The sequence below is a fragment of the Schistocerca piceifrons genome, chromosome 9 (genome assembly GCF_021461385.2).
Source record: "Schistocerca piceifrons isolate TAMUIC-IGC-003096 chromosome 9, iqSchPice1.1, whole genome shotgun sequence".
Taxonomy (NCBI): domain Eukaryota; kingdom Metazoa; phylum Arthropoda; class Insecta; order Orthoptera; family Acrididae; genus Schistocerca; species Schistocerca piceifrons.
In genome coordinates this window covers 17,042,132-17,056,820 of record NC_060146.1, presented here as the reverse complement: position 1 = coordinate 17,056,820, position 14,689 = coordinate 17,042,132, and the positions used below count along the sequence as shown (strand labels likewise).

The 14,689-nt window shown below is 40.8% G+C and overlaps 1 protein-coding gene across 1 annotated transcript in view; it reads right to left on the bottom strand.

The window, feature by feature from the left end:
* Positions 1 to 2,911: 2,911 nt before the first annotated feature.
* LOC124717157 overlaps positions 2,912 to 14,689 on the bottom strand; it is a 98,789-nt gene continuing 87,011 nt past the window's right edge. The window contains exons 7-8 of the mRNA XM_047243926.1: positions 13,322 to 13,453; positions 2,912 to 3,629 (exon numbers count right to left, since the gene is read on the bottom strand). Coding sequence (XP_047099882.1) covers positions 13,408 to 13,453 — 46 coding nt within the window. The 3' untranslated portion in view covers positions 2,912 to 3,629; positions 13,322 to 13,407. The remainder of the gene's footprint in view (positions 3,630 to 13,321; positions 13,454 to 14,689) is intronic.

The following is a 14,689-nucleotide window of genomic DNA, read 5'->3' as shown; positions in this document are numbered from 1 at the left end:
CGATGGAGCACTTCCTTTCACGCCGATCACCTGCTACCCTACCTAAAACCTCTTTCCTCATTACCTTAGCCAGCTTCATCCTAACCCACAACTTCTTCACTTTTGAAGGCCAGACATACCAACAATTAAAGGGAACAGCCATGGGCTCCAGGATGTCCCCCTCGTATGCCAACCTATTTATGGGTCGCTTAGAGGAAGCCTTCTTGGTTACCCAAGCCTGCCAACCCAAAGTATGGTACAGATATATTGATGACATCTTCATGATGTGGACTCACAGTGAAGAAAAACACCAGAATTTCCTCTCCAACCTCAACTCCTTTGGTTCCATCAGATTCACCCGGTCCTACCCCAAATCTCATGCCACTTTCCTCAACGTTGACCTCCATCTGTCCAATGGCCAGCTTCACACATCCGTCCACATCAAACCCACTAACAAGCAACAGTACCTTATGACAGCTACCACCCATTCCATATCAAACGGCCCCTTCCCTACAGCTTAAGTCTTCGTGACAAACGAATCTGCTCCAGTCCTGAATCCCTCAACCATTTCACCAATAACCTGAAAACAGCTTTCGCATCCCGCAACTACCCACCCAATCTGGTACAGAAGCAAATAGCTAGAGGCACTTCCTCATCCCCTCAAACCCAGAACCTCCCATAGAAGAACTCCAAAAGTACCCCACTTGTGACAGGATACTTTCCGGGACTGGATCAGACTCTGAATGGTGGCTCTCCAGCAGGGATATGACTTCCTCAAATCCTGCCCTGAAATGAGATCCATTCTTCTTGAAATCCTCCCCACTCCACCAAGAGTGTCTTTCCGCCATCCACCTAACCTTCATAACCTCTTGGTTTATCCCTATGAAAGACCCAAACCACCTTCCCTACCCTCTGGCTCCTACCCTTGCAACTGCCCCCGGTGTAAAACCTGTCCCATGCACCCTCCCACCACCACCTACTCCAGTCCTGTAACCCGAAAGGTGTACACGATCAAAGGCAGAGCCACGTGTGAAAGCACCCACGTGATTTACCAACTGACCTGTCTACACTGTGAAGCTTTCTATGTGGGAATGACCAGCAACAAATTGTCCATTCGCATGAACGGACACAGGCAGACAGTGTTTGTTGGTAATGAGGATCACCCTGTGGCTAAACATGCCTTGGTGCACGGCCAGCACATCTTGGTACAGTGTTACACTGACCGGGTTATCTGGATACTTCCCACTGACACCAACCTATCAGAACTCTGGATATGGGAACTTGCCCTTCAATATATCCTCTCTTCCCGTCACCCACCAGGCCTCAACCTCCGCTAATTTCAAGTTGCCGCCGCTCATACCTCACCTGTCATTCAACATCTTTGCCTCTGTACTTCCGCCTTGACTGACATCTCTGCCCAACTTCTTTGAATTTACATATTTCTGCCTGTGTCTGTATATGTGCGGATGAATATGTGTGTGTGTGTGTGTGTGTGTGTGTGTGTGTGTGTGTGTGTGTGAGTGAGCGAGCGGGCGAGCAAGTGCGCGCAAGTGTATACCTGTTCTTTTTTGTGTGTATGTTTGTGTGTCTGTCGACCTGCCAGCACTTTCATTTGGTTGGTAAGTCACATCATCTTTGTATATATATATATATATATATATATATATATATATATATATATATATATATATAAGGAAACATTCCACGTGGGAAAAATTATATATAAAAACAAAGATGAGGTGACTTACCGAACGAAAGCGCTGGCATGTTGATAGACACACAAACAAACACAAACATACACACAAAATTCTAGCTTTCGCAACCAACGGTTGCCTCATCAGGAAAGAGGGAAGGAGAGGGGAAGACGAAAGGAAGTGGGTTTTAAGGGAGAGGGTAAGGAGTCATTCCAATCCCGGGAGCGGAAAGACTTACCTTAGGGGGAAAAAGGACGGGTATACACTCGCACACACACACACACACACACACACACACACACACACACACACACACACACATATCCATCCACACATATACAGACACAAGCAGACATATATAGAGGCAAAGAGTTTGGGCAGAGATGTCAGTCGAGGCGGAAGTGCAGAGACAAAGATGTTGTTGAATGACAGGTGAGGTATGAGTGGCAGCAACTTGAAATTAGCGGAGATTGAGGCCTGGTCGATAACGGGAAGAGAGGATATATTGAAGAGCAAGTTCCCATCTCCGGAGTTCGGATAGGTTGGTGTTAGTGGGAAGTATCCGGATAACCCGGATGGTGTAACACTGTGCCAAGATGTGCTGGCTGTGCACCAAGGCATGTTTAGCCACAGGGTGATCCTCATTACCAACAAACACTGTCTGCCTGTGTCCATTCATGCAAATGGACAGTTTGTTGCTGGTCATTCCCACATAGAATGCGTCACAATATAGGCAGGTCAGTTGGTAGACCATGTAGGTGCTTTCACACGTGGCTCTGCCTTTGATCGTGTATGCCTTCCGGGTTACAGGACTGGAGTAGTTGGTGGTGGGAGGGTGCATGGGACAGGTTTTACACCGGGGGCGGTTACAAGGGTAGGAGCCAGAGGGTAGGGAAGGTGGTTGGGGATTTCATAGGGATGAACTAAGAGGTTACGAAGGTTAGGTGGACGGCGGAAAGACACTCTTGGTGGAGTGGGGAAGATTTCATGAAGGATGGATCTCATTTCAGGGCAGGATTTGAGGAAGTCGTATCCCTGCTGGAGAGCCACATTCAGAGTCTGATCCAGTCCCGGAAAGTATTCTGTCACAAGTGGGGCACTTTTGTGGTTCTTCTGGGGAGGTTCTGGGTTTGAGAGGATGAGGAACTGGCTCTGGTTATTTGCTTCTGTACCAGGTCGGGAGGGTAGTTGCGGGATGCGAAAGCTGTTGTCAAGTTGTTGGTGTAATGGTTCAGGGATTCCGGACTGGAGCAGATTCGTTTGCCACGAAGACCTAGGCTGTAGGGAAGGGACCGTTTGATGTGGAATGGGTGGCAGCTGATATATAATGATCTACAGACCAGTATATAGGTTCTTAGTGGGGAGCATATGGTAGCCAGCAAAGAGAAGAAATCCGCCAAAGATCTCCATTTCAACTGTGAAGATAAAATACTGCACTTTCTTCATATTTACTGAACATCTTACAGTTCTTTTACTATGAAATTTTATGTTTTTCATTCACCAGTTATTTGAACATCTCCCTTGGAGTCAACTGAGAAAGCTTTTCCATCAATTCCTCTCTCTTTATGCTGATGTCATCCCCTCATCCTTGTTAGTTTCAGATAGTTTCATATAAATTGGAGCTGACTGCATCCATTTGCTTTGCTCATCATTAAGACGTCTCTTCTGCAATTTACTTTTGGAAACTTGAGACGTACCCAGCAGTGAAGTTTCATGTACAGTTCCTTTGCCGTTCTCTGATGTTGCATAACGCAATTCAATAGCCCCCGGTGAATCAGTGACTTCTACAGTTCTGAGATCATCTGGACTTCTTTCTTCATCAGTCAGATAGTTACTTCAGAAGGATATATGGCAACATCAATAAGGTCCAGGTGATCTGACATTGCATTTAGACTGCATTACTGTCTATTATTTCTTCTTCAGTGAGGTATCAGTTTCTTCTGAAGGCCATATAACCTAAATAAAATGAAATGAAATAAAGCAAAATGTAATAAAATCAAATACAATGGAATTAAATACAATAAAATACAGTGAAATAAAATAAAATAAAATACAGTGAAATGAAATAAAATAAAATATAGGGAAATGAAACAAAATAATAATACACTCATGTTCAGAAAAAACACAATGACTGAAGAGAGGACATTCGTATTCACAGGACATTTATATTAGTATGTTCTGCAGAAATGATTAGCATTTCAGTCATCATGGTTTCAACATGCGCCCTGTTGCCTAGTAGGCACAGTGTCCAGCATGGGCCCTGATAACTTGTTCCACCCGTGTATTACACAAATGGCGTCCTGTGGTACGGCCATCCATATTCAGACATGCCAACTTTCAAAAGTGGAAAATCAGGAGAATTTAGTTGGTGTACTATTGTGAATTACAACACATCCCTGATGATTAAAGTTGCAATAATTCAATAACTGTAAGAATTCAATTACATTTGCTTTATTATTTACATGTTGTTGTTGTTGTTGTTGTTGTTGTTGTTGTGGTCTTCAGTCCTGAGACTGGTTTGATGCAGCTCCCCATGCTACTCTATCCTGTGTAAGCTTCTTCATCTCCCAGTACTTACTGCAGCCTACAACCTTCTGAATCTGCTTAGTGTATTCATCTCTTGGTCTCCCTCTACGATTTTTACCCTCCACACTGCCCTCCAGTGCTAAATTGGTGATCCCTCGATGCCTCAGAAAATGTCCTACCAACCGGTCCCTTCTTCTTGTCAAGTTGTGCCACAAACTCCTCTTCTCCTCTATTCTATTCAATACCTCCTCATTAGTTATGTGATCTACCCATCTAATCTTCAGAATTCTCCTGTAGCACCACATTTCGAAAGCTTCTATTCTCTTCTTGTCTGAACTATTTATCGTCCATGTTTCACTTCGATACATGGCTACACTCCATACAAATACTTTCAGACACGACTTCCTGACACTTAAATCTATACTCGATGTTAACAAATTTCTCTTCTTCAGAAACGCTTTCCTTGCCATTGCCAGCCTACATTTTATATCCTCTCTACTTCGAACATCATCAGTTATTTTGCTTCCCAAATAGCAAAACTCCTTTACTACTTTAAATGTCTCATTTCCTAATCTAATTCCCTCAGCATCACCCGACTTAATTCGACTACATTCCATTATCCTCGTTTTGCTTTTGTTGATGTTCATCTAATGTCCTCCTTTCAAGACACTGTCCATTCCGTTCAACTGCTCTTCCAAGTCCTTTTCTGTCTCTGACAGAATTACAATGTCATCGGCGAACCTCAATGTTTTTATTTCTTCTCCATGGATTTTAATACCTACTCCGAAGTTTTCTTTTGTTTCCTTCACTGCTTGCTCAATATACAGATTGAATAACATCGGGGAGAGGCTACAACCCTGTCTCACTCCCTTCCCAACCACTGCTTCCCTTTCATGTCCCTCGACTCTTATAACTGCCATCTGGTTTCTGTACAAATTGTAAATAGCCTTTCGCTCCCTGTATTTTACTCTGCCACATTCAGAATTTGAAAGAGAGTATTCCAGTCAACATTGTCAAAAGCTTTCTCTAAGTCTACAAATGCTAGAAATGTAGGTTTGCCTTTCCTTAATCTTTCTTCTAAGATAAGTCGTAGGGTTAGTATTGCCTCACGTGTTCCAACATTTCTACGGAATCCAAACTGATCTTCGCCGAGGTCGGCTTCTACCAGTTTTTCCATTCGTCTGTAAAGAATTCGCGTTAGTATTTTGCAGCTGTGACTTATTAAACTGATAGTTCGGTAATTTTCACATCTGTCAACACCTGCTTTCTTTGGGATTGGAATCATTATATTCTTCTTGAAGTCTGGGGGTATTTCACCTGTCTCACACATCTCACTCACAAGATAGTAGAATTTTGTCAGGGCTGGCTCTCCAAAGGCTGTCAGTAGCTCTAATGGAATGTTGTCTACTCCTGGGGCCTTGTTTCGACTCAGGTCTTTCAGTGCCCTGTCAAACTCTTCATGCAGTATCGTATCTCCCATTTCATCTTCATCTACATTCCCTTCCATTTCCATAATATTGTCCTCAAGTTCATCGCCCTTGTATAGACCCTCTATATACTCCTTCCACCTTTCTGCTTTCCCTTCTTTGCTTAGAACTCGGTTTCCATCTGAGCTCTTGATATTCATACAAGTGGTTCTCTATATGTAAATACTAAATAATGGACATACCTGAGCCTTCAGACTGTATAAGTTATCATTCAACATGCTGAACAATATGAATGATGAGGTCTGCAGGTTTCGTTGGATGCAGACACATTCAAATTAAGCACTCTCGAGCAAACTACAATTCGAAATTACGATCTGAGGAAACAAATTAATGTATATTAGATTTCTGTTTTGTCATTAGCCCAGTTTTTGCATGAATAAATCACTGTTAAATGATCACACTTTTTCATTTCATAATGCAACCCATATTTGTGTGGCATCTTATATCCGTAAGACATCTTTCCCAAATTTAAATCAGTTTTATACCGGATGTACATGTTAGGCTTAGCAAATAATCTGAATAGTTTATCAGTCTGAATTTGTCTGATTATGGTAGTTACTTATGCAGCACACCCGTAGCTGACTTAGCCTTCTTCAAAAACTCTGAACTAAATTTCTGCTCAAAGCACTTGCCTTTTTGAACTGATTTTACAAAATTTCTCCAAAGACGTTTCTGAAAGCATGGACCTGAACTGAGTTTTGGTCTTTGTAACTGTGCTAAAAATTCTCTCACATTCCGCTTTACTATGTGGAATTGACAAAATAGGCAGCATCACCTTTGCAAGGTTATCACATTGAAGAACCCCATCACCCGATTTCTTCTGACCTACCAACGCCCACTGAACATCAATTCTCTCTGCTGCCAAGTTGGTTTCTTCCAGCTGAAAGTTACAGAACTGAGAGTGACGAATATCAACTTCTGTATCTAAGTGTTCACTTTCACTAGAATGTTGGGAAATCTGTTAATGAAAAATCTAAGGCTGGAAAATGATGCTTTGCCAATTATAGAAATATTTGCAACTTCTGCATGCATTAAAACTTCATCTTTGAATGGAAATTTGTGTATCATGTAATCACTTGATGATAAGAAACATTTTCTTAGAGACTTAAAGAATATAGACTTCTCCTCAGGCTTCAAAGTGGTCACCAAAGCAGATGTAGAATTCCCTATCATCAGATCACAATCATCCTTTTGATTTGCTGGAGTGTGATGATCTACATCAATAAGAGGGCTGGAGGTTTTAATAATGAGTGGCCTCACAAATCCTGCCATCACATTCTTCAATGGTTTGTCCAAAATTGACCTCAATAAGTGGATATGTGGGGCACTTGACTGAAGAGCTACATTTGGGCTCTCAAAGACAGGGATAAAACTTGAAAGGAAAAGGCATAAAGATTTATGTAAATTTGATGACAGAAACATGAACAGTCATTCCTCACATGATAAAGCATGGTCCACAGTGTCAATGGTTTTCCGTAAAACTGATGATTGGGTTTTTCTTTTAAGTGAGGAGTGTGGTGAAATCTTAGCACAGTGCCTGGACTTGTGATATGAAGTAGACACATCTACATTTTGAGTATGTTTTGAAATTTTATAATTCTTCAAAGTTTCCACTTCAGAATCCTTACTTACAATTTCACTCTTGAACAAACTAACCAAAGGGTCCCACTGCTCCAAAATCCTATCTAAACACCTTTGCAACGATAACCATCGTGTAGGCACATGTTTCAGAATTTTCCTCATTTCTGTGTCATGCAAAGTTTGAAACTTTCTACATAACAAAATATGTCAACAATATTTTCTTCAATGTTTAAAGGCAAACATGCCGCCCCCTTCTCAGCAGCAAGATTAATTACGTGACAAGAACAGCCTACAATGATTAAGTTAGCAATTTCTTACTTCAAACATCCTGCCACAACCTTTTTTAGCCCTACCATTATAGGAGTATTATCGGTGCCAAAAGCCAGACAGTTTTTTAATGGAATACAGAATTCTCATAAAGTTGAAAGTAGATCAGCAATATTAGCTCCAGTGGCATCCCCTTTTAAATTAGGCACAGAGAGTAGGCAATTTCCTATTTCATGAAGTTCAGGGCTGAAGAACGATACGATAATAGGATATAACTTAAAGTCCATTTTATTACTACCATCGGTAGCAATAGCGAATAGATTTGACTGCAAGTGCGTAATAACTTTTGCTTTTTCTTGCATGCACATTTCCGTAAGGATAGTGGTCGTTTTTGTTCTGGCGCACCCATATCGTTTCGCAGTTTCAGAATCGGGAAACATTTTGGGAAACAAAGGCCCGGTGTGGTCGGCACAGTTTATAGGCAAGATATGCTCTACAATAAATGCGGTAAATAAAGCCTCGGCATTCGTCACAGAATCTACATTTTGGAGTTTACACGAGAAGTTAAGTGCCTGGTTCCATTCTACACAATGGACACACACATGTTTAAGAATGTCGCATTTCCCGCCATGAGCTACTGAAAAGTCACATCTACATACACTACAAAATGCGTAAGTTCGTCCCTTCCTCGATTCACTTAAACACGGAAACTCTTCCTCATACACGTTTCTGAACACTGCACCATATTTCTTCACCATTCTGCACGAAAAATAATCAACACCTCCAAGATACGCAGCCAACAACTACTCTTGAGTACACAAATCGCGCAACAGAACTGAGAACACAATGATCCTACGTTCTAGACAATGGTCTTGTAGCAGTGATGCCAACCCTCGCACGCCGTTTCCCCCTGTATTGCACTTCAAATTCCCCTAAATAATTTATCACACCTTCGGTAAGCAAGCGGGGTAGTGGGGCGGTAAAAGGGAGTCAAGAATGATATTGTCGAGCAGAAGGGCGGGGAGGGGAGGGTAGTAACCCTAAATATTTTTCCCCCTGAAACATTTCTCTCTCTGACTTCCCGCTACGCAGCTTAATTCCCCCTAAATTTAGGGAGAAATCCCCTAACTTGGCAACACTGCCTTTTAAACACAACAATGCTAATCATTTTGCTTGGAACAACTATCGACTACTCCTTGTCCACGATAACTTTACGATTGTGCTGGTGCTACCAGAAGCAGAGGAAATTGGCACTAGATGAAAGATACGAGGTGCGGCTAGAAAAAAACCGGACTGATGCTGGAAAAAACATTTATTTACAATTATTTACAATTTCATGTTATCTCCTTCAATGTACTCTCCTCCTCGGTCTCTACACCGCTCCATACGAATTTTCCACTGTTCATAGCAATGCTGCAGATCATTTTCGGTAACTCCATACATTACTTCCCTCGCTTTTTCTTTTACTGCTTCAACAGTCTCAAATATAGTTCCTTTCCAAGCTGACTTGACTTTAGGGAAAAGAAAAAAGTCACAGGGGGCCAAATCAGGTGAGTAGGGTGGATGATCTAAGATGGGAATGTTGTGTTTTGCCAAAAACGTCTTCACTGACAATGCACTGTGAGCTGGGGCATTGTCTTGGTCAAGGATCCATGACTTTTTTCTCCACAAATCGTTCCGTTTTCTCCATACTCGCTCACGTAGGGTAGCCAGGACGCTAATGCAGTAATGCTGATTCACTGTTTGTCCCTCTGGTACCCAATCAATGTGCACAATCCCTTTGAGGTCAAAAAAAAAAAAACAATCATCATTGCCTTGAATTTCGATTTTGACATTCGTGCTTTTTTTTGTCGTGGAGAACCAGGAGTTTTCCAATGCATCGATTGGCATTTAGTTTCGGGATCGTAAGTAAAAAAACCACGATTCATCACAAGTAATAACATTTTGTAAGAAAGTGGGGTCACTTTCAATGTTTTCCAGGATGTCAGAACAAATCATTCTTCGGCGTTCCTTCTGTTCAATTGTGAGACACTTTGGAACCATTTTTGAACACACTTTGTTCATGTTGAAACTTTCATGAAGAATCTGCTCTGATTGTTAAACGGCGATCTTGTTGAACAAGTTTACCGATTTTTTCAATGTTTGCATCAGTTTTTGCTGACAACGGTCTGCCAGTGGGAGTGTCATCACTGGTGTCTTCGCGGCCATCTTTAAATCGTTTAAACCACTCAAACACTTGTGTTCGCGATAAACAATCATCGCCGTACACTTGTTGTAACATTACAAACGTTTCACTTGCAGATTTTCCTAGTTTGAAACAAAATTTGATGTTAACACGCTGTTCTTTCTGTACACTCAACATTTTCCGACGTGCAGACAAAACGTCAACTACTTAAAACAGACGCCACGGGCAGACTGAGTGCAGGAGGCAGATGAAACTCGAGCAGTAGGCGGAGCGAGAGTCACGTGACAGGCCACGCGACTTTCAGCCTTATTGCATTCGTTTTATTGTTTCACCGGTACTAGTCCGGTTTTTTTCTAGCCACACCTCGTATTCATTTGTCTCCGAACACTGCCAATCACAAGTTCCTTACTTCCTTGTAGATACGAAGCACGAGCTACGCCTACTGCCGCTCCCGACAGCCACCGCACCAATCTACCAAGTTAACATAGACAAGTAGCAGCCATACCTCGTCATCCACCAATATATCGAAGGTGCAGGATTTTCAAATAGTAAGGAAAGTATTGAAACTGCTCTGAAAATCGGGAGATCGGTCTACACTGTCAGGAGATCGGCAGGAAGAAGGAAAAATCGGGTGTCTCCCGCTTAAATCGGGAGAGTTGGCACGTCTGCATATTGCATTCACCTGGTTCTAAAGTTCATCTATGGTGGTCGGTATTGGGTCAGAGCACTGCAGCCACTGTTTCATTTGGTGACACGACGGGCCAGTGCAAAAGGCTAACATCCTGGGTGACCTGGCAGGCCTGGGCAAGAGGCTGAGATCCCGCCAACACCGAGGAGGAATGTGCTCGTGCAGCAACATGTGGACATAGATTGTCGTGCTGAAAAATGGCGTTCTGGGATGTTGTGCTGAAAGGCTATGGCTACGGGTTGCTGGATGTCGTTCACGTAGGTCACACTGCTCACAATGTCCTGAACATGCACCAACTGTGATTTGTGGTTGTACCCAATAGCACCACACACCATAAGACCTTGAGTAGGTGCTGTATGTCTTGTGTGAATGCAATCACTGTGATGTCACTCTTCCTGTCTGTGAAGAATGAAAATGTGGCCATCATTTCCAAACAACCAGGACCTGGATTCGTCCAAAACACTATCTGATACCATTCATGTTCCAAGTGGCATCATTCTATACACCACTGCCAATGTAGCTCATTCCTGCACATCGTCAAAGGTAGGTGGACGATGCGCACGTCACCGTGCTGGTGTAAATGGTTACAGACTTCTTTCACACCCGGTAGTGAGTGTATGGTGTGTGTTGCACTGTTGCACCAGACCTGAGGACGGCACGGATCTGTCCTGTAACGCCATTCGGATGAGGTGTACATCTTACTGGGGGGTGGTCTGGATGGTGTGACCTGAACCATCTCATTGTATTCTACGGCTTACTGTGAACCATTCTGCACACACCCTTGCGTTGCTGAAACGCTTTGTCCCACACAAACAGCAATTTCCTGGATGGATGCATCACATTCCCTCATGCCAATACTGCGCCATCTTTCAAACTCACTGATTTGACAGTACGGTTTGTGCACATGTTTGTGAAGCATCCTACATGTCTGCTCAAGTCACACTGATCCATTACCTTTGATTTATAGTGACAATGGGAGAGCCCCAGGCACATTTTACTGGTGGGTAATGTTGCACTGCGATATCGATGCTGACCTCGAACCTGTGGACAGACGTGGTTCAAATGCTAATCATTTCTGCAGAACACACTGTGAATATGAACTTACTGTCTCTTGTCATTCAAGACGTTCTGTTTTTCTCAACAAGACTGTACATATGTACACTAGGGGAAAAGGGATGTGTAAATTCCTTAGTCCATCTGCATGATTTACTGAAGGGCAACATATTGATAATAAATAAACCTATATAATACACTACGAAACTCCTCACTCAAAGACAAATAATCTCTGCAGAATTGCAGTTATATCCCTATGGCTGCTAAGAAATAAGTAACCTTCTTTATATAATAACGTGGTGTCTTAACCATTTGACAATTTAAGTTACTTCATAAGTAATAAAATATATTTAATATAAACATAAAATATATTTAAAAATATAATTAAAAAATCATTGTTTACTTCAGTACATAAATATTTTGAGTTTCAGTATCTCACACAAAAATAGTATACTGAATGTTTAAACACATCACTTGGTATCTGCAGTCCCGGCACGTCACATTGGAACAGGCACCAATATGACTGAATGGAATGATAATACCAAGTCCCAGTGTCCTATTTAATTTACACCAAAATTCACAACAATGTAAAATAATGAACAAGATTGATATCCAATGTCTAGCTAACAATGCAAGGAGTTCAAAAGGCAGATTGTTGGCTATAAACTCCACAGAAAGGTCATTGTCACATACTTAAAATATCCATACATTATCAATAGCGTAAATACCTGTAATAACAAAAAGTGTCACTCAGTATTCAAGAAGCAATTACGGGTGGAATTTATTGTTTTTAATTTTCAGTGAGAGTAATTTTTTCAAAAAGCATCAATAAATGTCACAGAGCAGTAATTGTAAACAAATAATAATTAATTATTGATTTGTAAATTAATATGTTTACTGTCTTCTAAATAGGACACTGGGACTTAGTCAGTTAATGGCCTAGATCACAATATAATGTAATAACAGCTAGATTATAGCTGGCTAGATGATAACTGGCTTAGGCTGATTAGCTACCATCCTCAGTTCAAGCTTACACTGCAGTTGGTATCTAAATACAATGTTAATAAACAACGTTGTTGTGGAGTGTGACTTGAAAATAAATAATTATATTTTGTGCTTAATTTTTACTGCTGCAACTTTTTCGAACAGAACATAACAACAATAGTTTTAGCATCTATGACTCAAAATGAATAGTTTTAGCATCTCTGACTCAAAATGCCAGTTATAACATTAACTACACTACCTGACCAAATGTATCCAGATACCATATGTAACGCGGATTTGACCACTACATGTCATTAAAGGCAGACCTACCAGCATAAAAGGAAGTGCAGAGTATTGTGTTGTCAATAGAAAATCAGTAAAAGCAGAATTTCTCTAGGAGGAGAGTTCCGTGACTTCGAACGTGGACTAGTCATTCGATGTCACCCAAGTAACAAATCTACGAGGGACATTTAAACCCTTCTAAAACTACCCACATTGACTGTTGGTGATGTGACTGTGAAGAAGAAATGTGAAGGAACAACCGCAACTAAACTGAGACCAGCGAGACCTCACATACTGACAGACAGCGACCATTGTGCATTGCAGAGGGTGGTTGGGTGGTTGCAAAAAATTGCACGAAATCAGTGGAAGGAATCACTCGAGTTCCAACGTGCTATCAGCATGCAACTAGCAGAATGACTGAACACATGGAGTTAAGAAGAATGGGCTGCAATGGTCAAACAGCTCCTGATAAGCGACACACGAGATGGTGTTAACAGTCATGCCACTGGACAGTGATTTGGAATAATTATCACACTATACCTTGCGGCAACATGATGGACGATTTTGGATCTGGTGAATGCCTGGAGAAAATTACCTTTCATCAAGTGTATTGAGAACACTTGTAACACGACATCCTCCTCTAGCATTGCTTTCCCTCAACAGTAGTTGTCGACACCAGGATTATTTTTCAAATTCTGGACAGGTCAGTATTATTTCAGTTGCTTTTCTGAAAATTTTCATCAATTTTATACACAATATGTTACATTTCAAGCTAATATTTATGTAAATGGATTACTTTATAAAATGTTTTAGTCTTGATTTATAATCGATAAGTACTAGTTTTGATGTACAGTTAAAATTTTTTTCTTTTGGAAACATATGAAATTACAAACGAATGGCACACTTAAAATTTCTATTATTAATTACGCAATACTGTACTGGTTACTACGTTTATTTCTGGATTTATTTATGAAATAATAATTGAAAGTAACAATGTAACAGAAACTTGTAGAAATTAATTTGTTAAGAAAAATTGGAATTCATTTCGAAAATGATTCTTTCTGCGGAGTGTGAGAGTCGTAAGCATGGCTCTGATGTGATCAGAGGTATTTTTGTGCAAACAATGTAATTTCAGCTTTGTTAATGTGAAAAATCAAAAGATTGTATGATATACTAAAATGTGAAAAAATATATTTACATAAAAAGAAATATTCTGCAACAACAATCTTCAAATTTATTTAGATCAATCCAACTGTGAGGACCTAAAATGTGACACTTTTAGCTTCCAAAATCAGACTCTTAGGCAAGAAGAACTGGATCCAACTGCACACAAAAAGCTAAGTAAACTAGAAAGTTAATTGTAATATTCGCTCCTCTCAAATCTTCATAAAAGATTAAAATGGACAATAGATGGAATTAGGAAATAGGGGGGAGATTACACACTGGAGGAAATGTTACAGTATGAGGGTGCTTTTCATAGTTAGGATATGATCCCCTTCTTGCACTTAAGAAAACTTGAAATTAGTATTTTTACAAGGTTGTCTACTGATTAGAGTAGAGGAACAGTTTGGAGATGATGACTTTATGACAATGCACCCTGTCATGAAGCTGCATCTCCGATGCAATCATTTGTTGACAATTACATTCCTGAAATGGAATGGCCTGATTGAAGTAAAAAAAAAAAAAAAAAAAAGTGTATCATATAGAAGGAGCAGGCAGAAAAGGTACAAATGTGATGAATAAAATTATAACACACAGGGGCAATTTTGGCTTCCCTCAAAAACAATCAAGAGTATACCACCAATCCATATTACTGTCAGTCATAGGATATGGTGTGAGCTCATAGATTGCAGCAAGTGAACTCAGCCTTATTAGTGAGAAGAGTTCAACAAGGAGTGCTACTAAGATTAACAAATACCAACTGCACTACCCCAAATGATTCTTTGTTAGTAATTCTAGGTAT